We start from the raw sequence: 21177 nt of genomic DNA, 5'->3' as shown, positions 1-21177 counted from the left end.
AGTGGAGATCCCATAGCTATAACCAGTTGCAGAAAAGAAAAAAAACAACCTTCCCCCAAAGAAGGCAACTCCATTCCTCCTTAATATTACTGCCAAGAAAACCACCTTACGCAGGTTCCATGGTCAGGTGAACACAATTCACAATGTTTTGGACAATGTTTTCTTCCAGTGTCCGGCAAAAGAAAAAAAAAAAAAAAAGCTCATCGTGAACAAGGAATTCAGTTAATGATTGCCATATTCGCTTAACAACTCTGCCCCCCCCAAAAAAAATTCTTAAAATCAGGTTGGTCACATTATTTAGGCTTAAGACATAAGACATAAGAATTTATTTGTCATTACACTCGCAAGCGGGTGCAACGAAATGAGGTGCTCTTCCACAAGCAAACTGGACAAACACCACTAAAAAAGAAAGAAAAAGAAAAAAAATTAAACTAAACACAACCAACCATACAATAATCTCTATACAATTTAAAAATGTAAATACCCCACTACTCTCAGCCATTAAACTCCACAAAAATCTTATGACCCCGCATTCAAACTCAAAACTGCACTTGGATAAAAACTGTTCTTAAATCTGGTCGTCCTTGTTCTTAATGCCCTAAATCTCCTTCTCGATGGTAATAGTTCAAAGGCTTAGCGATTGGTGTGACTTATGCCTGTAATTCTGGGCTCAGTGATGGTTTGAGGACTGCCTATTGCTGTGAATTAAGGCTGTCACTAAACAAGGACCACTTGTTTGGGGCTGAAGGTTTCAGACTTTGTTCTGTTCCAGCAAAAAGAGAGAAAACAGTGGTTTGTTGTTGTTTTTTTCCTGACTATACAGTAAGGGACAGTTGGGCGTGAACTCAGTGCCCGGGTGTCTCAGTTCAGTGGCTCTCTTGACCTGGAGCATGTGATCCTAAAAAAGCAATTAAATCAGATCCAACACTGACCTTTTAAGCTCTTAAGGCTTTTATATCCCTGGCCAGGTAACATCGTGGTGTCTGCCCGAAGAGCTTTTATCCTAGAGAGAGAGAGAGAGAGAGAAGGACAGAGAGCAAAAAACAAAATACGGAATTACAGAGTTGGAAGGGACCTTGGAGGTCATCTAGTCCAACCCCCCCCCTGCTTGAGCCATTCCAGACAAAGGGCAGTCCAGTCTCTTCTTCAAAACCTCCAGGGATGGAGCAGCCAATTCTGGAGGCAAGAGGCTCCACTGGTTAATTGTTCTTCCCATGGTCTACATTCTAAGTTGGATCTGAGTCAGAAGGGACCTTAGAGGCCTTCTAGTCCAGCCCCAGCTCAAGCAGGAAACATTTCTGACAAATGGTTGGTTGTCCAATCTCGTCCAGAAAACCTCCAATGATGGAGCACCCTCAATGTCTGGAGGCAAGCTGTTCTGCTGGTGAATTGTTTTTATTGTCAGGAAATTTCTCCTTAGTTCTAGGTTGGATCTCTTTATAATAGAACCCATTGGAATAGAATAAGAAGTGAAGACCCTGAAGATGAAGATGAAGATGAAGATGAAGAAGAAGAAGAAGAAGAAGAAGAAGAAGAAGAAGAAGAAGAAGAAGAAGAAGAAGAAGAAGAATTGAAGAAGAAGAAGAAGAAGAAAAGAAGAAGAAGAAGAAGAAGAATAGAATAGAATAAGAATAGAATAGAATAGAATAGAATAGAATTCTTTATTGGCCAAGTGTGACTGGACACACAAGGAATTTGTCTTTGGTGCAAATGCTCTCTGTGTACATAAAAGAAAAGATACATTCGTCAAGAATCATCAGGGACAACACTTAATGATAGCCATAGGGTACAAATAAACAATCAAGTCATACTAGGAAACAGTCAATATCAATCGTTAGGATACAAGCGACAAAGTTACAGTCATACAGTCCCAAGTGGGAGGGGATGGGTGATAAGGAGTGATGAGAAGGTTAACAGTAATAGTAGTGCAGCCTTTGCAAAAAGGTGGACCGTGATGAGGGAATTATTTGTTTAGCAGAGGGGGGAAAAAACTGTCCTTGTGTCTAGTTGCTCTGGTGTGCAGGGCTCTGTAGCCTCGTTTTGAGGGAAGGAGTTGAAACAATTTGTATCCAGGATGTGAGGGGTCTGTAAATCTGGATCTCATTTTTGTTTTTTTGTTTTTAATTAAAAGCGTTTGGAAGGGGGGGACCTTCAAAGAGTCAAACCAGTTCATCGCCTCCTTCCCTCGACCTCGCTCGCCTGCCTGAACTCCTTCGCCTTATCTAGCCAGCCAGCCCCCCCCCCCTTTTTCCTGGGATGACGCGAGGTCAGAGGGGCTGCTGGCTTCGGCAATTGCAACCAGGCAGGAAAAGGGCGTGAGAGAACCGGCCTTTCAGGAGCGCATCCCGGCTGCAACCTCTCTTGCAAAGCCAAAGGGAGGCGCGTGGGAGCCAAAGGGAGGGCATCGCGTGTGCGTGGGAGCGGGGAAGCGAGTGGGAGCTCCGAGCCCTGCTTGTCAAGCAGCCGCCAGGGCCTTGTCTCTTTAAGCCCGCAGCCGGGGCGGTGACAAGAAGGCGGGCTTGTGGGCTCGTCTGTCCCAGGCTCTAGAAAAGAGGAGCGGAGGGCGCAAGGTTAAAGTCCCAGGTGGCGCGAGGTTCCAGTTCGGCTGCTGCTGCTGCGCACGCCAGGTGAGTCGGGGCAGGTGCGGCTTGGCCGCCGGCAGGTATAAGAGAAGAAGGCGGAGGCGATCCCCCCACCCCCTGAATTGGGGCCTCCGGACCGGGAACGAAAGAAGGAAGAGAGAAAGAAAGAAAAGGGGAGGGGAAAAAATGGTTGTTTACAGGCTTCGCGTTCCCGGGTGGCGTGATGGGCCGATCGTGAGGACGGGGAGCGCGTGGGGGGGTTGGGTTTCCCCCCTCGCGTGGAGGCTTCTCTACGCGCTTTTCGGCGGAGAGCTGGAGGAGCTGACTTCAAATGCCGACCGTATCCCAGGGCTACACGTGTCCCCCGACCTCACCCTGTCGGCCTGTTTTTGGAGGTTAGTGTCCTTTTAGCCGAATTGGCAGGGCTCAATTCCAAGCAAGGAGGTTGGTTGAGTCCTGGTGGAGGAGCTGAGTTCAATTCCCGACCGTATCCCAGGGCTACACGTGTCCTCCGACCTCACCCTGTCAAGCCTGTTTTTGGAGGCCAGGGTCCTTTTAGCTGAATTGGCAGGGCTCCATTCCAAGCAAGGAGGTGGGTTGAGTCCTAGTGGACAATCGCTTCAATAGGAGCCGGTTCTTAGGCTGCCATAAACAGAAGGATAGAATCGAGATCAGGTGGTTAATGCCCCTTGGTAATAAGGCCACGCTTGGAAATGCTGCATCCAGTTTTGGTTGCTGCAATGTTTAAAAAAAAAAAAAGATTTTGAGACTCTAGAAAGAGTGCAGAGAAGAGCAACAAAGATGATTAGGGGACTGGAGGCTAAAACGTATAAAGAACAGTTGCAGGAACTGGGTATGTCTAGTTTGATGAAAAGAAGGACTAGGGGAGACATGATAGCAGTCTTCCAATATCTCAGGGGCTGCCCCAAAGAAGAGGGAGTCAAGCTATTCTCCAAAACACCTGAAGGAAGGACAAGAAGCAATGGATGGAAACTAACCAAGGAGAGAAGCAACCTAGAACTCAGGAGAAATTTCCTGACAATTCATGAATTGTTCTCAGTGAGAACAATTCATCAGTGGAACAACTTGCCTCCAGAATAGAATGAAATGGAATGGAATAGAATGGAGTAGAATGGAGTGGAGTAAGAATAAGAATAGAATTGAATTCTTTATTGGCCAAGTGTGATCGGACACACAAGGGATTTGTCTTTGGTGCAAATGCTCTCAGTGTACATAAAAGAAAAGATACATTTGTCAAGAGTCAAGAATCACCAGGTACGACACTTAATGATAGTCATAAGGTACAAATAATCAAATCATACTAGGAAACAGTCAATATAAATCGTAAGGATACAAGCGACAAAGTCACAGTCATACAGTCCCAAGTGGGAGAGGAGGGGCGATAAGGAGTGATGAGAAGATTAATAGTAATAGTAGTGCAGACTTTGTAAATAGTTGGACAGTGTGGAGAGAAGTTGCCAGTCCTCCTCTCTCAGCCCAATCCCCCCCGCAAAAGGTTGTTATTATGGGGTACAAATAGGAGGAGGAAGGTATGTTGATATGTTCGCCACCTTTACTTGTAAAAATAATAAAAGCAGGTTATAAATAAAGTCCACTGTATAAGCTTGGCATATATTTTGTGGATATATAAGCTCCCCTACTCAGAAAGTAACCCAACCCAGCCCCTACATACTTTAGCTGTCTTTAGCTGCCTTTAGACTTTGCTTCTTAATAGAATTATAGCCCCTGAATCGAATTCTAAACCCCTCTAGAGTCAATTAAACTAATGGCCCTCTTTGCATTTCATTTTTGCACTCTGCAAGTGTATTAGTTTGTCATTGTCAGATTCCCCATCCCTTGGGCCCATGGAAGGACATTATTTAGGAATCGGAAAATTTCCACCAGCAGTCCCAGTGGTGGGAATGACCTGGGGTGGGATATAGATCGAAGCCCGACTGGATTCAATAGTTAGATCTCTGGATTCATGAGTAACCAGGCAAGAGTTTCTGGATTCCCTTTGATTCGGAGCTTTTGAAAGCTGCTCCTTTAAGAATTGTGTAAAAGGAAAAGAGGAGGAGATAGATTTATGAATAAACTTCAGGGTAACTGATATGACACCTTCGTTGGCTGTTCCTGTTTTAAAACAGGAATTAACCAGGAAATATTGCTTGATTAATATCCAGAAAGCCAGAGAAACGTTCTCATTTCTTCTGAGGCTGTTATTCAGAACGTGTCTGGCTGGTTTAGCAAGCAGCTTGCAATAATGATTCACCTAAAAAAAAAATTATTGGGATCTTCCAAAGGAGGTGAGAATGAAGAAATTCCTCGAGGCAATTTACTATTTTTATATCAGCAAAACAAGGGCTGTGTTAAATAATTACTTGCAAGGTTGTTTTTCTTGCACCCATTCCAGTTTGGTGCAGTTGTCTAACTAACAGCAGACAGGAAATAGGCTCAGAATTTGCGGAATGTGGAAAAAGATTTGCAGGTTTCAATGAGAGACTCGTAATGTGGTGGACTAAAAAGGTAAAATTTTCTCTGTCAGGGCATGGTGTTCATATTTTTTGGCCGAGGGAATCTGTGATCCTAAGACAATTCCCATGGTCATATGGCCAGTGTGGCTATATGCCAGAGGCTCACGGAATGCTATTACCTTCCCACTGAAGTGGTACCTATTTATCTACTCACAGTTGCATGCTTTTGAACTGCTAAGTGGGCAGGAGCTGAGCTGGACCAAGTAACAGGAGCTCACCCCATTGTGTGGAGCTCGGGTCTCAAACCCGGTCTACCAGCCCTCCACCTGACAAGCCCAGCAGTCTTTAACCACTGAGCCATCATGCCTCGTGTAATGTTAGTAGTAGACTAAGGCCCACCAATTTCATGCCTTCCATATGTGTGAATGTTGGGACTACAACTCCCAGAATTCTTGTTGACTGAGCTGGTTGTAGTTCCAGGACACATGGCAAAAAGTTTGAGACTAAAGACTTGGCTAAAGAATTCTGGGAGTTGAAGTTGCCACTCTTAAACAATAACCCAAGGACTCACAGGTTGTCTAGTATCAATCATACCTCCTGCATATGGGAAGGAAAAATTTAATCTGCACCCGCTCACCTTTTACTTTATAAGATTTTTTACCCATTTTTTTTTCCAGGGATATAGGAGCACCGGGGTGGCTGTGAGAGGCGCCAACAGATCCCCAGGAAAATCAGAGATCTCTGTCCAGAAAAATGCAGTGCTAGGAACCGCTAAGATCCCGTGCAAAACCTTCAAACTACCAGGCCCCCGATCAAGGATCCATGATTGAAGAAGACAAAGACCACTCAAAGGGGTGAGAAGGAACTTTCTAGAACAAATTTTACACCTCCGTTGCAATGTATACAGGTAGTCCTTCACTTACACCCATCCGTTTAGTTTTAGTGTGAATGTTGGCCCCGAACAACACTGGGAAAAGTGACTTATGTCAGTTTTCACACAACCAAGTCCCATTACCTTCTGAAAAAGCACCTTTGGGACAGTGGTGGGATTCCAAAAAATTTACTACCCGTTCTGTGGGCGTGGCTTGGTGGCTGTGGCAGGGGAAGGATACTGTAAAATCTCCATTCCCTCCCCACCCCACTAACCTGCTTTCCAGCTCCATTCTCCTGTGCAGGGCAACCAAAGAAGACCCAGCAGATCAGTTGTGGGTGTGGCTTGATGGGCGTGGTGTTCTGTGGGTGTGTCTTGGTGTGTCTTGGTGGGTGTGGCAGGGGAAGGATACTGCAAAATCCCCATTCCCTCCCTCCCACACTAACCTGCTTCCCAGCTCCGTTCTCCTGTGCAGGGCAACCAAAGGAGACCCAGCCGGTCAGCTGGGACTCAATGGGAGGCAGAAAAGAGATGGGGACAGGGACAGTCAGAGGCGGGATTGGCCGGTTCTCCGAACTACCCAAAATTTCTGCTACCAGTCCTACAGAACCGGTCAGAACCTGCGGAATCCCACCTCTGCTTGGAACAACCGTGACCTGGATTGACTGAGAATCTCCAAGCTCTGTGTATTTCTATTATTATATTTTAATCGATTGCATTTTCATGTCCTTTTTTTTTTAATGGGTTGCCTTTTACGTTTCCACCAGCCTGAACTTCCTTTGGCTTCCACAATTAATCCAGGGAATGACTGGATTGTGGATGTTCTGGATGTTTCAACACTGGAGGTTTTTAAGAAAAGATTGGACAACCGTCTGTCTGAAATGGTTTAGGGCAGGGGTGTCCAACCTTGGCAACTTTAAGACTTGTGGACTTCAACTCCCAGAATTCCTCAGCCAGCAAAGCTGGCTGAGGAATTCTGGGAGTTGAAGTCCACAAGTCTTAAAGTTGCCAAGGTTGGACACCCCTGGTTTAGGGTTTCCTGCCAGAGCAGGGGGTTGGACTAGAAGACCTCCAAGGTCCCTTCCAACTCCGTTATTCTACATCCTGCTTGATTCTCTCTTTTCTTCCTACAGAGGGGATGTCGTCGTAACTTCTTCCCCAACTTTCTGCTGAGTTCACTTCTCCATTCCCCTCAACGGCTGGAGTTTGCGAAATTGGCTGGTGGTTGGACTTCTTCCCGCTGGCTCGTCTTTTGATCTTGCCACGCCCGATGCCGTGATGTGCGATCCTGGCCCCTAGACGGCGGTCTCAAGGAATGACGAGGCAAATTTCTTGGCTGGGCCTTATGCAAACTCTCTGGGTTCTGTGTGCCGCCTTCCTGCTGGTCGGGGGGACGGATGCGGTCGGGCCTTCCGTTGGACGATGGAACGCCAAGCTCCCAGCGTCCTTCTCTGCAGATGGTCATGGGCGAATTTCTGGAACCCAGAGCTCAAACGTGGACGTAAGTGGCCCAAAAGTTAGAAATATTGCTTCTCTTCAGTGGTGGGATTCAAAAACATTTTTTAACTACCAGTTTGTGGGCGTGGCTTGGTGGGCATGGCTTGGTGGGCGTGGCTTGGTTGATGTGGCAGGGGAAGGATACTGCAAAATCCACATTCCCTCCCCACTCCTGGGGGAAAAATTACTGCAAAATCCCCATTCCCTTCCCCATCCCACTAACCTGCTTTCCAGCTCCGTTCTCCTGTGCAGGGCAACCAAAGAAGACCCAGCCGATCAGCTGTGGGCGTGGCTTGGTGGGCGTGGCTTGGCTTGGTGGGCGTGGCAGGGGGAGGATACTGCAAAATCCCCATTCCCTCCCCACTCCTGGGAGAAAAATGACTGCAAAATCCCCATTCCCTTCCCCATCCCACTAACCTGCTTTCCAGCTCCATTCTCCTGTGCAGGGCAACCAAAGAAGACCCAGCCGATCAGCTGGGACTCAATGGGAGGCGGAGAATAGATGGAGGCGGGGCAAGTCAGAGGTGATATTGGCCAGTTCTCCGAACTACTCAAAATTTCCGCTACCGGTTCTGGAGAACAGGTCCGAACCGGCTGAATCCCACCTCTGAACCAAACCCTGTAGGCCTCTTTACAAACTCCATGAGAAAGATTTGGAGTTGATCATGTAGTTGTGGCACCCCAGCCCTCTTCTAGAATATCCGGATGTGCCTCATAATTTATCGCCTTGATTTTCTCGACTGTAACCGGCTTGTTCCGGGATAATCGGGAAGGACTTTCTTTGTCCTACAACTTGAATGGCGCTTAGAAGCTTCAGGTGGTGTAGAATCCAGTCACCCGCTTCATAATAGGTGGCATGACCTATGATGGAGATGCAACTACTAGTCTCTCTCCTGACTTCTTCTGGGAACTTCTGGGAATCATTGGTGAGGAAGGATCCACATGCAGGAGAGGTCAGGTGTGGGCTGGCTTTACCAGTTGACCATTATCGATGGTCCTCATGGATCCTTCCTTTCATCTTCAGAGTGTTGAGAGATAAGTGGTGCGGTGGCCTAGAGGTGACGCTCTCATCTCACACTCAGGAAGAAGCTGTGAGTTTGATCCTGGGTAGAGTCTCTCTCTCTCTCTCTCTCTCTCTTTCTTTTTCTCTTTCTCTTTCTCTTTTTCTCTTTCTCTTCTCTCTCTCTCTCATCTTTCTCTTTCTCTCTCTCTTTCTCTTTCTCTTTCTCTCTCTCTCTCTCTCTTTTTCTCTTTCTCTTTCTCTCTCTCTCTTTTCTTTCTCTCTCTCTCTCTTTCTCTTTCTCTTTCTCTCTTTTCTCTTTCTCTCTCTCTCTCTCTTTTCTCTTTCTCTTTCTCTCTCTCTCTTTCTCTTTCTCTTTCTCTCTCTCTTTCTTTCTTTCTCTCTCTCTCTCTCTCTCTCTCTCTCTCTCTGCACAATGAGAATATATCTGCTGAACAAAACTCCACATTCGCAACAGGAAGGGCATCCAGCCAGTAAACATTCGGCTGCATTCAGTTGCCCAGACTCCACCCCTCAAGGGATTATGTGGGGTCACGAAAAGAAGATGAGCAGAGGATTGAGAGACTGGCTGGGTTTCAAAAAAGACAAGGACCAGCAGAAGATCACATGCTTTTGACTCCTAACCTTGACTTCATTTTGCCAAGAACAAAATACTGTGTGTATCACGGCTGACTACATATGAATAAAGGAGGGAGGGGTGTTTAAAAATGTAAACAATGGTGGCGCCACTCCTCAAACCTGGAAATAGAGTAGAGCCAACAATACTTGGCTCCATTTGCTGAGAAAGTTATAATTTGAATAGAAGTCAAGTGTTTTGCAGTATTTGCAAAGCCGGAACGGAGGATTGCGTGCCCAAATTCCTAGGTTCTACTTTTCTATCCCTTAACCATCTCTCATTGCTCACCCCTTTGTAACCAATCAGGGTTAGACAAGATCCGTTTTTTATAACGGTCAGTCCAAGTGTAGTTTGGTATGCAACCCTCTCCTTCTTCCGGCTGGGTGACCTTGAGGCAGCTTCTTGAGAAAGTTCAGTTTCTACTTTCTATTTCCCAAGTGTTCCCCCTTCATTCCTCCTGCTCACAGTTCATGGCAGCCTGTCACCTCATAAACAGCGGAAGCGCAAACAAGCATAAGGTGGCAGCTGACAGGCGGCTCCCATGGAATCTCCCTTCTGTTAATCCTGCTTTCTTACTTTCTTGGTCTCCACTCTAGTGCAGAGAAGTGGGAAAACAGAATCAGTCGGACCGTTGTTCCTTCATCCAGCATAACCCGAACTGCAAGATGGACAGTGGCTTCCTCAACTACCTCAACGGAGTTTTCTGCATCTTCCCAGCAGCTCTGCAACCTTTGGCCATAACCCTCTATGTAAGAATCTCAGCGAGAAAGAAGACTTCTCAATTTTTTTTCTCCTTGGATGGTTCTTTTCCCCCCCCTCTCCTTCGAGATTTTTAAGAAGTTCCTGTTGCCCCAGAAAATTTGGGTACTTTTACCTGCCATGCAATGGACCATACCATATAGCTGGAATTAGTGGTGGGATTCAAAAAATTTTTTACTACCCATTCGGTGGGTGTAACTTGGCGGGCGTGTTTTGTGTGTGTGCGCACACACACTTTGCGTGCACGCGCACCAAATGTGCGCTATTTGCGAATTAATCCCCTTGGAAGCTAATGGCTATGTTATCTGATTTCCCCCATGGCTCTCCCTTGCAAGCGCTGACTGGGTTGCTTATCTAGCTTGCCACACTTTTACAAGGTGTGAAATGCTCTTGGCTGAATGCCCAGAAGTTCAATTAAGCCTATTAAGAGCTTTCCCTTTCTGCTTGTCTTTCTGAGGTAATTGGAGGCTCTCCGAGCTCCACAGAGTCTTAGCTAGGGGCTCTCTCGAGCCCCCGCGAGCCCCCAGCAGCCCACCCCTGGTCTCAAACCATCTGGGGCAGGACATGCCTGGTTGGGAAGGTTGGATGATGTTTTTCCACCTCCTGTTTTACAGCAAATGCCCTTGTCTTTGGTTTCTTGTAGGTCCTTTGGCTTTTCTACCTCTTCGTTATCCTTGGGGTCACGGCTGAGAAATTGTGAGTGGTAAACCCAGAATCCAAATCCCACTTTCGGAGCCAAAGGCTTTTTTCAGATAGGACCTTCTGGCTCAGAAACTGTGTGCAAAAGATGGATTGGGGTTGAAGAATAGACACCGTGGCTGTCTATCAGCCCTCCGATGGAGAGTCAATAGCCCCCAGGTCTGGAGGTGGCTGATGAGGAAGAGGAGGAACAACTGGGCCCAGTGTCTGACGTACGAATGCGCAGAAGGGAGAGGAGAGCAGTGGAAATCTATGGGCCGGTCCTTGGGATGGAAGAGCCAAGACCTCCGCTATTCTGTTATTAGTCTTGAACTGAGAAGTTATCTGCAGGAGACAAGGCAGGGAGGGACAGCGATGAGAAGGGAAGTAGCATTTCAGAAATGTTTAATCGTTCTCTTTCTTTCTTTCTCCTTCTAGCTTCTGCCCTAATTTATCGGCCATCTCCACCAAGCTGCGTCTGGCTCATAATGTGGCAGTATCCTTTCGTAGGGCCCCGCTCCATCCTGTCCTTTGGGGGTCACAAAGTGGGTGGTGAAAGAGGAGGTCCCAGAAGGACAAACCCATAAAATGGAGAAGGTGGACCAGGGGGAGGATAAGAGTTGGGTGGAGAATTTGGGTACAGTCAGAAAGGGTTGGTGAAAATGTTGCAGCCTTGAAAATGGCAATGGAAACCACTTTGAATTAAATGATTGATGATGATGATGATAATGATGAGTATCATCATCATCATCATCAGATGTTTGAGCAGACCCCAAAGGACAAATATCTTTCAAAAGAGGCTAGCTTTGTTTTCCTCCCAAGCAAACCATACGCCGATTCTGTGAGCGAAAACGATCAGTGGGAACCACTTGCCTTCAGAAGTTGTGGGTGCTCCAACACTGGAGGTTTTGAAGAAGAGTTTGGACAGCCATTTATCCATAGGATCGCCTGCTCTAGCAGGGGGTTGGACTAAAAGACCCCCCCCCAAAAAAAGTCCCTTCCAAATTGTTCTATACTAGCTGGATACCCGTGCTTCGCTACGAAACGATGTGATCAGGCTTAGCTTTTTGTGGAGGAAAATAAGGGGGGGGAAATTCTTCCTCTGTCTACCAGCATCCATCGGTATTCATCTGGCCAGCATCCTGTCAGTGTGCGAGAGAGTTGAGGGCTGTTTGGAAAGTGAAACAGTATTTGCTGTATGAGCAAGAAGGAGAAGAGCAAGGAGCCTGGGTGTGGCTTAGCTCAACTGTTCTATACTAAAGCTGCTTGATGCTGTGAAAACAAACTGAAATTCCTCTCCTCGGCTTGTGTTTTGCATTTGGAAGAGATTTATTTTCAGGTGGGGAGGGGGAGTAGAACTCCTTAGCATCAGAGCGTGTTAATAATAATAATATAGGAAATACTAACACTCTGATGGTCATTTTGAAAAATTATTTCTTAGTGAACCCCTGGAAGCCAAGAGGAACATAGGTGCCAAATTTCAAGTTTAGGCTTTATGGTTCTGGAGATTTTGGGATGATGCATGAGTGGTCTTTCGCTTTTATATATAGAGAGTGTAATAAGCTTTATGGCAAGTAATTTGCTGGCACTGGGGACATACAGGCCAGCAGAATCATGGAATGAAGCCCACTCCTGAACAGACCAGCAGTGGTCGTGGTGGCTCTTCTTTCCTTAGCCCTTCCTCCATGGTGTCACCTTTCTGGCTTTTGGAAACGGAGCACCTGATATCTTCAGCGCGGTGGTTGCGTTCTCTGATCCCCGGACGGCTGGGCTAGCCATCGGAGCTCTCTTTGGTAAGAATGACAAAGGGAATGGCCGGGTTTGTGTCCTGTCTCAAACCAAGGTGTGTTTAAACTCTTGTGTCACGCACCAAGAATGGGGACCGGGCTTTAAGCCAGAGTCAAGAAGATATATTGCTCAAGGCTGAACTCAATAGTCTAGTCAACTGATTTCAATTGGCGGGAGATAAGAGTCAGTGAAATTCAAGAGGACTCGGATTTAGACCTTCTGTGGGAATGTAATGATTCTAGGCTGATGACTCACTTAATTCTGCCCCTCTAGCTCTGCTTGTTGCTCTATGCTATAGTTGATTATCTAATCAACTATAATTTAATTTATATAAGTTGATTGCAGGGAGTACGATTTCAGCAACAGAGTGGTCAATGTCTGGAACTCACTACCTGACTCTGTTGTCACCTGCTCAAACCCCCCACTCCTTTACCCTCAAATTAACCTCTATTGACCTCACCCCATTCCCAAGAGGTCTGTAAGGGGTGTGCATAAACGCAACAATCGTGCCTACTGTCCCTGTCCTATTGTCCCCAATTATTCATACCTATTTCATGTATTTATACTTATGTTTATTCTTATTTCTATTATATTGTAAGCATTTGACGAAATCAAATAAATAAATAAATAAGCTACCATTGACCTAGGTGCTCAGATTGGCAGGGTGCAAGGCCAGGTTTCAATTCAGTACGCTGTCAAGTAAGTACCTACGGAGCTTAATCTAACGCATGGCCAAAACATTCCTTGCTGTATTCCCTTTGGGATAACCTTTATTGTCATTTTTTATTGTGAGCACACTGGCCCACATTAAAAATGAAATCCTGTTGCCTGCTCTCAAAAGAAAGTATAGATCTACCCATACATATATATAACACACATATACACATGTTATATACATCTATCTATCTCAATTCTCTCTCTCTCTCTCACACACACACACACTCATCTCTCTCTCTCCCTCCCTCCCTACCTATCATCTATCATCTATCTAACAATTATCTGAGATCATTCTCCACTTCCATTCCTCCTTTAGACCCAGATTTCTCTTATCAGACCCTTGTCTCAGCTGAAGTTTTTCCTCCTGTCTCCCAAGGCCATTCTCACATCCCATCAGAGTATATATGGCTGAGAGAATGGATGGATGGAAGGAAGATGGAAGGAAGGAAGGAAGGAAGGAAGGAAGGAAGGAAGGAAGGAAAAGAAGGAAAGAAGGAAAGAAAGAAAGAAAGAAAGAAAGAAAGAAAGAAAGAAAGACCCTCCACCCACCTTCTCTTTTTGTTTTTTTTACTAGGTGCTGGCATCTTTGTCACCACGATAGTCGCTGGTGGCATAACCCTTGTTAGGCCTTTCACTGCCGCTTCTCGTCCCTTCCTGCGGGATGCCATCTTCTACATGGTTGCAGTGTTCCTGACTTTTGTGGCTCTCTATTTTGAACAGGTCACTTTGGCCGAAGCTCTGAGTAGGTATTAGGAGGCAAAGTGGGGGGGGGCTTAAAAAAATTCTTGTTGGGAGGTAAGACAATCCCTCTTCAGGTTGACTTGATTTTGACCAACACGGATAGGTAAAATAAGGTAAAGGTTCCCCTCGCACATAATACGTGCTAGTTGTTTCCGGCTCTAGGGGGCGGTGCTCATCTCGGTTGCAAAGCCGAAGAGCCAGCGCTGTCCGAAGACGTCTCCGTGGTCATGTGGCTGGCAGGACTAAACGCCTTTGAAGGCGCACGGAACGCTGTTCCCTTCCCACCAAAGGGGTCCCTATTTTTCTACTTGCATTTTTTTACGTGCTTTCGAACTGCTAGTTTGGCAGAAGCTGGGACAAGGAACGGGAGCTCACTCCCTTATGCGGCGCTAGGGATTCGAACTGCTAAACTGCCGACCTTTCTGATCGACAAGCTCAGCTTCTCAGCCACGGAGCCACCGCGTCCCTAGAATACTTAACCTCATGCAATGCTTTTACTAGAGTTGGCTTCTTTTCTTACTACGGAAACTCATTGGGCAGGAGCTTTTTAATTTATTTGAAATTGATTTCATATATATATGAAGTGGATTCATTAGCTTGTACGCTGAACCGGAGAAAGTCTGATGAGCAGAGAAGACAACGTCAACTGCTGTGGTGTCTCTCCGTTCACAGGTTTTCTTGGACTTTACATCTTCTATGTCTTGACTGTGGTGGTTTCAACGTGGCTTCATAAGAGACAGCGCAGGGAAAGATCGGCCCCATCCAGCCATCCAGAACCAGGTGAGAGGTGGTGTATCTGTAGGCCAGAGATGGAGTGGACTCCAAGATGTTCAATAGTCCAGGTCCCATGAGCTCCAAACCAACATGATCAAAGATCAGGAAAGATGTCACTTGGCTTCAGCTTCCTTATGAGGAACCTATCTCTTCTACAAGAAGGCTTTGTGTTTTGAATGGAGAAGGACAGGAAGTTAGCTGGTGGCAACTACTGGTACAAAGTGACCTGCTAGGAAATAATTAGAGGACAATTATCTGAGATGAGTGTTGCAGTGACCTAGAGGTGAAGCTCTCATCTCACAATCAGGAGGCTGTGAGTTCGATCCTAGGTAGAAGCAAGATATTTCTCTCTCTGGGCACGTTGAGAATATGTCTGCTGAAAAAAAAAAAAAAAAAACACCTCTGCATTGGCGACAGGTAGGGCATCCGGCCAGTAAACGCACAACTCTATTCAGTTGCCTAGACTCCACCCAGCAAGGGATTATGGGGTCATTAAAAGAAGATGATGAATCTTGCCTATCTGAGATGCCAGAGCAAATCGTGCTAGACAAACTTCCTTCAATATTCCATCATCTTGCTTTACATCGTCACCTGAAGCTCAAGAGTTGCATTGTACGAATATGACAAACATGTTTTCTCTCTCCCTCCCTCTCTCTCTCTCTCACTCCAGAGCTTTCAACGGATTCTGAAGAAGGTGACAATGCAAATGTGAATGGGGGTAAGGCATCCTCCATTTTCCAAGCACAAAGACGGCTTAGAATTGATGTTAGTTGTTTGTGAGGCCTATAATGCTCTTCCCTTACAAGATTCTCAAGCCGAAAATGCTTTCAGCGAACCAAGTTGAGAGGTTTCCTTGTTTCCTGAGGATCTTCAGAAAGGAGGGAACAAAGTCCCTATTCTGCTTGAATGTTTCTGTTTGCCTGAAAATACGACCTACCCTGAAAGCCGCTTGATTTTTACACGTGTGCCCAATCCTACCCCTAAAATAAGCCCTAATTAAGGCCCCGACCACGCCAGAATGGACGGATAAAAATTAAGCTAGGGTGGTGGTGGAGGTGCCCTACTACTTACCTTTGAACCGTTGCAGCCAGGCTTAGCTCATCCCGACACCTCCCTTGCCATCCCATTTCTTCTGCAAGGCTGGCAAGGCCTCTGGAGCTGATAACAAAGCTCTGGATCGATCCTGAGTTATTGGCTGTTATTGGCTCTTCAAGAAAGCCTTGCCGGCCGCAGAAGAAGAAGTTCCTGAATGCCTCTGACAGCACAAAGGAGGCCGGTGGTGGGGTGATGTGCGTAAAGTGACGTTAGTGGATGACATCCTCCGAAAATAAGACCTGGTGGCAAAAATAAAAAATGAAAAAATAAGACAGGGTCTTATTTTCGGGGAAACACGGTAGAAGCCCAGGAGCCTGTGAGGTCTAGCCCCCATCTTATAGACACAAAGCCAGCTGGGTGACTTTGGATCCATCCTTATACTCTCTCGATTTCCTAAAATGGAAATAACCAACCATTTCTATCCCGGCTTGGAAAAGGGCAGTAACAAATCTTGGCGATTGCCAAATGTTACGATTGACGTGAAGGCCCCAAGAAATGCAAGAGAGAACGAGACGTTTTTTGAGTCCTGACCGTCTTTTAGAGCTTCTCGTTCCTTTCGCTCGTACAGAGGAAGAATATCAACCGCTGCTGCCCTTGGAGGAGACGACGTTCCGGATTCTGACTCAGTCCATCAACCCTCTGGATTATAGGAAGTGGAGGAGGAAACCCTGCTATTGGAGACTGCTCAAGGCGTGCAAGGTGAGAGCTACATCTTTCATATAATAATATATATTGAGCTATATATGAATCTCTCTCTCTCTCTCTCTCTCTCTCTCTCTACCTACCTACCTACCTACCTACCTACCTATTCATATATAGCTCGATACCCATGCTTCACTATGAAACTATGTGGTTGGGCTTAGTTATTGAGGAGGAAAATAAGGGGGGAAAATTCTGCCCCTGCCTACCAGCATCCATCAATATTCACCTGGCTAGCGTCCTGTCAGCGTGAGAGAGAGCTGAGGACTGTTTGGAAACTGAAAGAGTATTTGCTGTGTGGGCAGGGAGACAGCAGGGAGCCTGGGTGTGGCTTAGCTCAACTGTTCTGTACTAAAGCTGCTTGGTGCTGTGAAACTGAAACTCTTCTCCTCTGCTTGTGTTTTGCTTTTGGAGCAGATTTCTTTTCAGGTGGGGAGGGGGAGTAGAACTCCGTAGCATCAGAGCGTGTTAATAATAATAATAATATAGGAAATACTAAGGCTATGATACTAAGTTCATTTCGAAAAATCCTTTCTTAGTGAGCCCCTAGAAGCCAAGAGGAACATAAATGCCAGATTTCAAGTTTGTAGGCTTTATGGTTTTGGAGATTTTGTGATGATGCGTGAGGGGTATTTCACTTATATATAGATAGATATATAAAAAGAAACCTTGAATCTAAATGGTGCAGTGTCTCCTCAGGGGACATCTAAAAGCTTCTGGCCCTTCTAAACTGCATCAATCTTCTCCTTGTGCCATATCCGTCATCGGACGTTGGCGATCCTGTTGACGATCCTATTTTTAGTTCGTAACCAGAAGCCCCCGTTCAAAGCGGCCAAGCTATTTTCTAAAGCGCCTGTAGGCCAGACAAGGAATAATGGATGGAAACTGAACAAGGAGAGATTCAACCTGGAAATAAGGAGAAACTTTCTGACAGGGGGAACAATCAACCCATGGAACAGAAGTTGCCCTCGGAAGTTCTGGGGGCTTCACCACTTGAGACTTTCAAGAAGAGACTGGACTGCCGTTTGTCAGAAATGATTGGACTGCCGTTTGTCAGAAATGGGCGGGGGGTTGGACTAGATGACCTACAAGGTCCCTTCCAACTCTGATTATCTGTTAATTCTGGAGCTGACCGGAAGTCTGGTTCCCCCACCATAGCCTCTCCTCCTAGCGCAGCGTCCTTTTTCCTAAAGCCCTATCAATTGTGGAGCCGACTGGCAATAGGGAGCCGCAGCGGGGGGATGAAAGAGCCACATGTGGCTCTGGAGCCACAGGTTGCTGACCCCCTGGGATAGAATCTCCAAATTCCCCACCAGGAAACTAAAGGAGAAATTGGTGTTTTTCTCCCTATCGTTTCTTCCCATCATTTTTCATTCCAGAACCAACATTATTTCTGCTGAGTGGACATTTAAGAGAGAGGATTTTAAAGGCCGGGGCTCTTCCTGTTGCATCTCTGCAAAGCACTAGACCGACAAGTTCTATTGTCCTTGAAGCCAAAAGAGCTCGTGACTTCTCTTTCTCTTCCTTCTAGAAGAAACACATGAGGAATACGGGGGAGGTTTGGGCGTGCCAACAGACACACAGAACAGTCGTTCCACATTTGTTGGTAATAAATAATGCAGCTCCTTGTGGTTTCCAAGGCGTAAAGTTACAGGCAGCGCCGAGACCCCTTCATATTTCTTGTGGCAATGATGCTGGTGACTCAATCCGAGACATAAGGAACGGCGACGTTTCATAAGCGCCAGTTTGGTCTAGTGGTTAAGGCACCCCAGGCTAGAAAGCGAGAGACCGTGAGCTCGAATCCCACCTTGCTCTCTCGGTGACGTTGGGAGGGTTCTTAGCGGTCCCTGGATTAGGCTATTGTTTCATGTTTGATTGTCTGAGTTGGGGATTCCTTGAGAAGCTGCTTGTATGTAAACAGAAGGTGAATTTCACTCCCTTCAGGCACTGATGACGTTACCTAGTTTGGTAATGAAACGTCTGCAAAAAAAACAACCAACCTCAGAGAGCACCAAGGACCCCACAGTCATCGTCGTTCTCCTCCTCCTCCTCCTCCTCCTCCTCCCCTCCTCCTCCTCCTCCTTCTAACACTGATGATGTTACCTAGCAGGATCATGAAACGCTGTAAGAAAACCCAACCTCAGAGAGCACCAAGGACCCCCGCGTCCTCCTCCTTCCTCCCAACCCCTGCCTTCTCCACAACCCCCATTTTTTCTGCATGATGTTACCTAGTTTGGATCAATGAAACGTCTGTAAGAAAACAGCCATCTCAGAGGTACCAAGGACCCCACAGTCCTCCTCCTCCTTTTCTCTTCTTCCTCCTCCTCCTCTCTCTCCTTTCCTCCACCTCCACAACCCCCTTTTTTCTAGCACTGATGATGTTACCCAGTTTGGTAATGAAACGTCTGCAAGAAAACAGCCATGCTCAGAGTGTACCAAGAACCCCACAGTCCTCCTCCTCCTCTTTCTCTTTCTCCTCCTCCTTTTCCTCCTCCTCCTTTTTCCCTTTCCTTCTCCTTTCCTTCTCCTAGCACTGATGGTGTTACCTAGTTTGGTAATGATACGTCTGCAAAAAAACCAACCAAGCTCAGAGAGCACCAAGGACGCCTGAAAAGCTTCCAGATTTTTTCTTCTTCTCACCAATAAGACCCTGTCTAACCAAGGGTTAAGGCACCAAATGCAAAAACCAGGAGACCGGGAGTTCTAATCCCTCTTTCTATAGAAGTGCAGGACAATCTCTAGTCTGGGCAACTCGCTGATAGCTTCTTCTTTTCCTACAGCTTCCTGTGGAGCTGATCCTTTTACTGACAGTACCTATTGTTGACCCCGACCGGGACGATCAAAACTGGAAAAGGCCTCTGAATTGTCTGCATCTGATCACCGGCCCTCTCATCTGCATTCTCGCCCTGAAATCTGGAACCTGTAAGTTCCCACCTTTCCCTTCACCAATTGGGCTGTGTAATTTGGAAGGTGGTGAAAAGTGAGCAGGAGGAAGGACCTCTCTTGATCTCAAACACCCACCTTGGTGTATAAATCGTCTCCATTTCACTCTCCAGGACTCCCAGCAATAGAAGGGGGTCATTACAGGTGTGAGAACCCAGGAAAAGGAATTTGGAGCCAAGTTGGGGGGCGTGATGAAAGAGCACCAAGATGACACAGTCCAGAGACAAGGGTCTTCAAACTTGGCTTATTTTTAAGACTTGTGGACTTCAACTCCCAGAATTCTTGAATTAACATGAGTGGAGGAGGACTTCTGGGAGTTGAAGTCCACAAGTCTTAAAGTTGTCAAGTTTGAAGACCCCTGGATCTCAATAGATAGATAGAGAAAGAGAGGTAGAATAGATAGAGAGAAAGAGTGAGATAGAATAGATAGAGGGAAGAGAGAAAGATAGAATAGATAGATAGAATAGATAGAGAAAGAGAGGTACAATAGATAGAGAGAAAAGAGAGATAGAATAGATAGATAGAGTAGATCAAGGGTCTTCAAACTTGGCAAGTTTAAGACTTGTGGGCTTTCAACTCCCAGAATTCCTGAGCTAACATGACTGGAGGAGGAATTCTGGGAGTGTGCAGTGCTCTATAGCTTCGTTTTGAGGGAAGGAGTTGAAACAATTTATGTCCAGGATGTGAGGGGTCTGTAGATATTTTCACAGCCCTCTTTGTGACTCGTGCAGGATACAGGTCCTCCATGGAAGGCAGGTTGGTAGCCATTGTTCTTTTCTGCAGCCCTAATTCCTCTCTGGAGTCTGTGTCTGTCCTGTTGGGTTGCAGAACCAAACCAGGCAGTGATAGTGGTGCAGATGACAGACTCCCTCATTCCTCTGACAGCCGTCTTCCAATATCTGTGTTGCAGATGGTCTTTACAAGCTCCAGGGAGTCTTCCCAGTTTGGGGTCTCGTGGTCCTGGTGGGAGCTACTTTGGCGGCTATTCTCTTTTGCGTCACCAAGAATGAAGAACCGCCCAGGTGCCACTTTGTGAGTCTTGGGGGAAAACTTGCGCTAGCACTTTAGATGCGGTCGGAATTGTGGAATCCGGTCTAGACATTCTCCACCTTTGGCTTCTGAAATTGACAAACCCTTCCACGGCTGATGTAGTGAAGCAATCACACCTATGATTCCCACAAAGATGAAAGGCCAGGCCTAAGCTGACTGCAATAGAGGATGTGGAAAGGATGTGGAAAGTAGGTCTTAACCAATGACCACTCCACCCTTTCCCAATGACAGCCTCCTCCAGATGCGTGGCACGTATCAAAAGTATGAAGAATGGAAACAGAAATGGAGAACTGGTGAACAAATGATATAGATGTAGAATAACAGAGTTGGAAGGGACCTTGGAGGTCTTCTAGTCCAACCCCCTGCCTAGGCAGGAAACCCTACACTACTTCAAACAAATGGTTATCTAATATCTTCTTAAAAACTCCCAGTGTTGGAACATTTACAACTTCTGAAGGCAAGTTCTTCCACTGATTAATTGTTCTGACTGTCAGGAAATTTCTCCTTAGTTCTAAGTTGCTTCTCTCCTTGATTACTTTCCACCCATTGCTTGGAATTTGAATTATTTGTCCAAGAGATTCATCATAGCCGAACTGGACTTCTTTTTATTTTCATGGAGGATTACTTGAAGTCGCACTTGGACTATTGCATCCAGTTCTGGTCACCACAACACAAAAAAAGACATTGAGACTTCAAACTTGGCAAGTTTAAGACTTGTGGACTTCAACTCCCAGAATTCCTGAGTTAACATGATTGGAGGAGGAATTCTGGGAACTAAAGTCTAAGCAAAGACCCTGGAATAGATAGATAGAAAGAGGAGAATAGATAGATAGATAGATAGATAGATAGATAGATAGATTAGATAGATAGAT

The 21177-nt window shown here is 46.1% G+C and overlaps 1 protein-coding gene and 1 long non-coding RNA gene across 3 annotated transcripts in view; both read left to right on the top strand.

Moving 5' to 3' along the window:
• Positions 1-21177, top strand: part of LOC148129597 (uncharacterized) — a 121093-nt gene that overhangs the window by 89388 nt on the left and 10528 nt on the right. The gene's annotated exons all lie outside the window — the stretch shown is intronic.
• The window catches only part of SLC8B1 (solute carrier family 8 member B1), a 29374-nt gene continuing 10528 nt past the window's right edge, over positions 2332-21177 (top strand). The window contains exons 1-13 of one of the 2 annotated variants that reach the window (XM_087942786.1): positions 2332-2627; positions 5734-5910; positions 7063-7428; positions 9658-9810; positions 10464-10516; positions 10937-10995; positions 12187-12291; positions 13578-13745; positions 14417-14524; positions 15189-15236; positions 16182-16312; positions 19093-19234; positions 20166-20287. In XM_087942786.1, coding sequence (XP_087798912.1) covers positions 7243-7428; positions 9658-9810; positions 10464-10516; positions 10937-10995; positions 12187-12291; positions 13578-13745; positions 14417-14524; positions 15189-15236; positions 16182-16312; positions 19093-19234; positions 20166-20287 — 1275 coding nt within the window. In that variant the 5' untranslated portion in view covers positions 2332-2627; positions 5734-5910; positions 7063-7242. Of the gene's footprint in view, positions 2628-5733; positions 5964-7062; positions 7429-9657; positions 9811-10463; positions 10517-10936; positions 10996-12186; positions 12292-13577; positions 13746-14416; positions 14525-15188; positions 15237-16181; positions 16313-19092; positions 19235-20165; positions 20288-21177 lie in introns of both variants that reach the window. The other variant, XM_087942787.1, reaches the window with a different exon arrangement.

The sequence above is a fragment of the Notechis scutatus genome, chromosome 13 (genome assembly GCF_049901735.1).
Source record: "Notechis scutatus isolate UNSWTSFEM ecotype Mainland chromosome 13, rNotScu1.2, whole genome shotgun sequence".
Lineage (NCBI taxonomy): Eukaryota > Metazoa > Chordata > Lepidosauria > Squamata > Elapidae > Notechis > Notechis scutatus.
The sequence above is the reverse complement of the archived record's forward strand: the minus strand, read 5'-3'. Positions and strand labels throughout refer to the sequence as shown.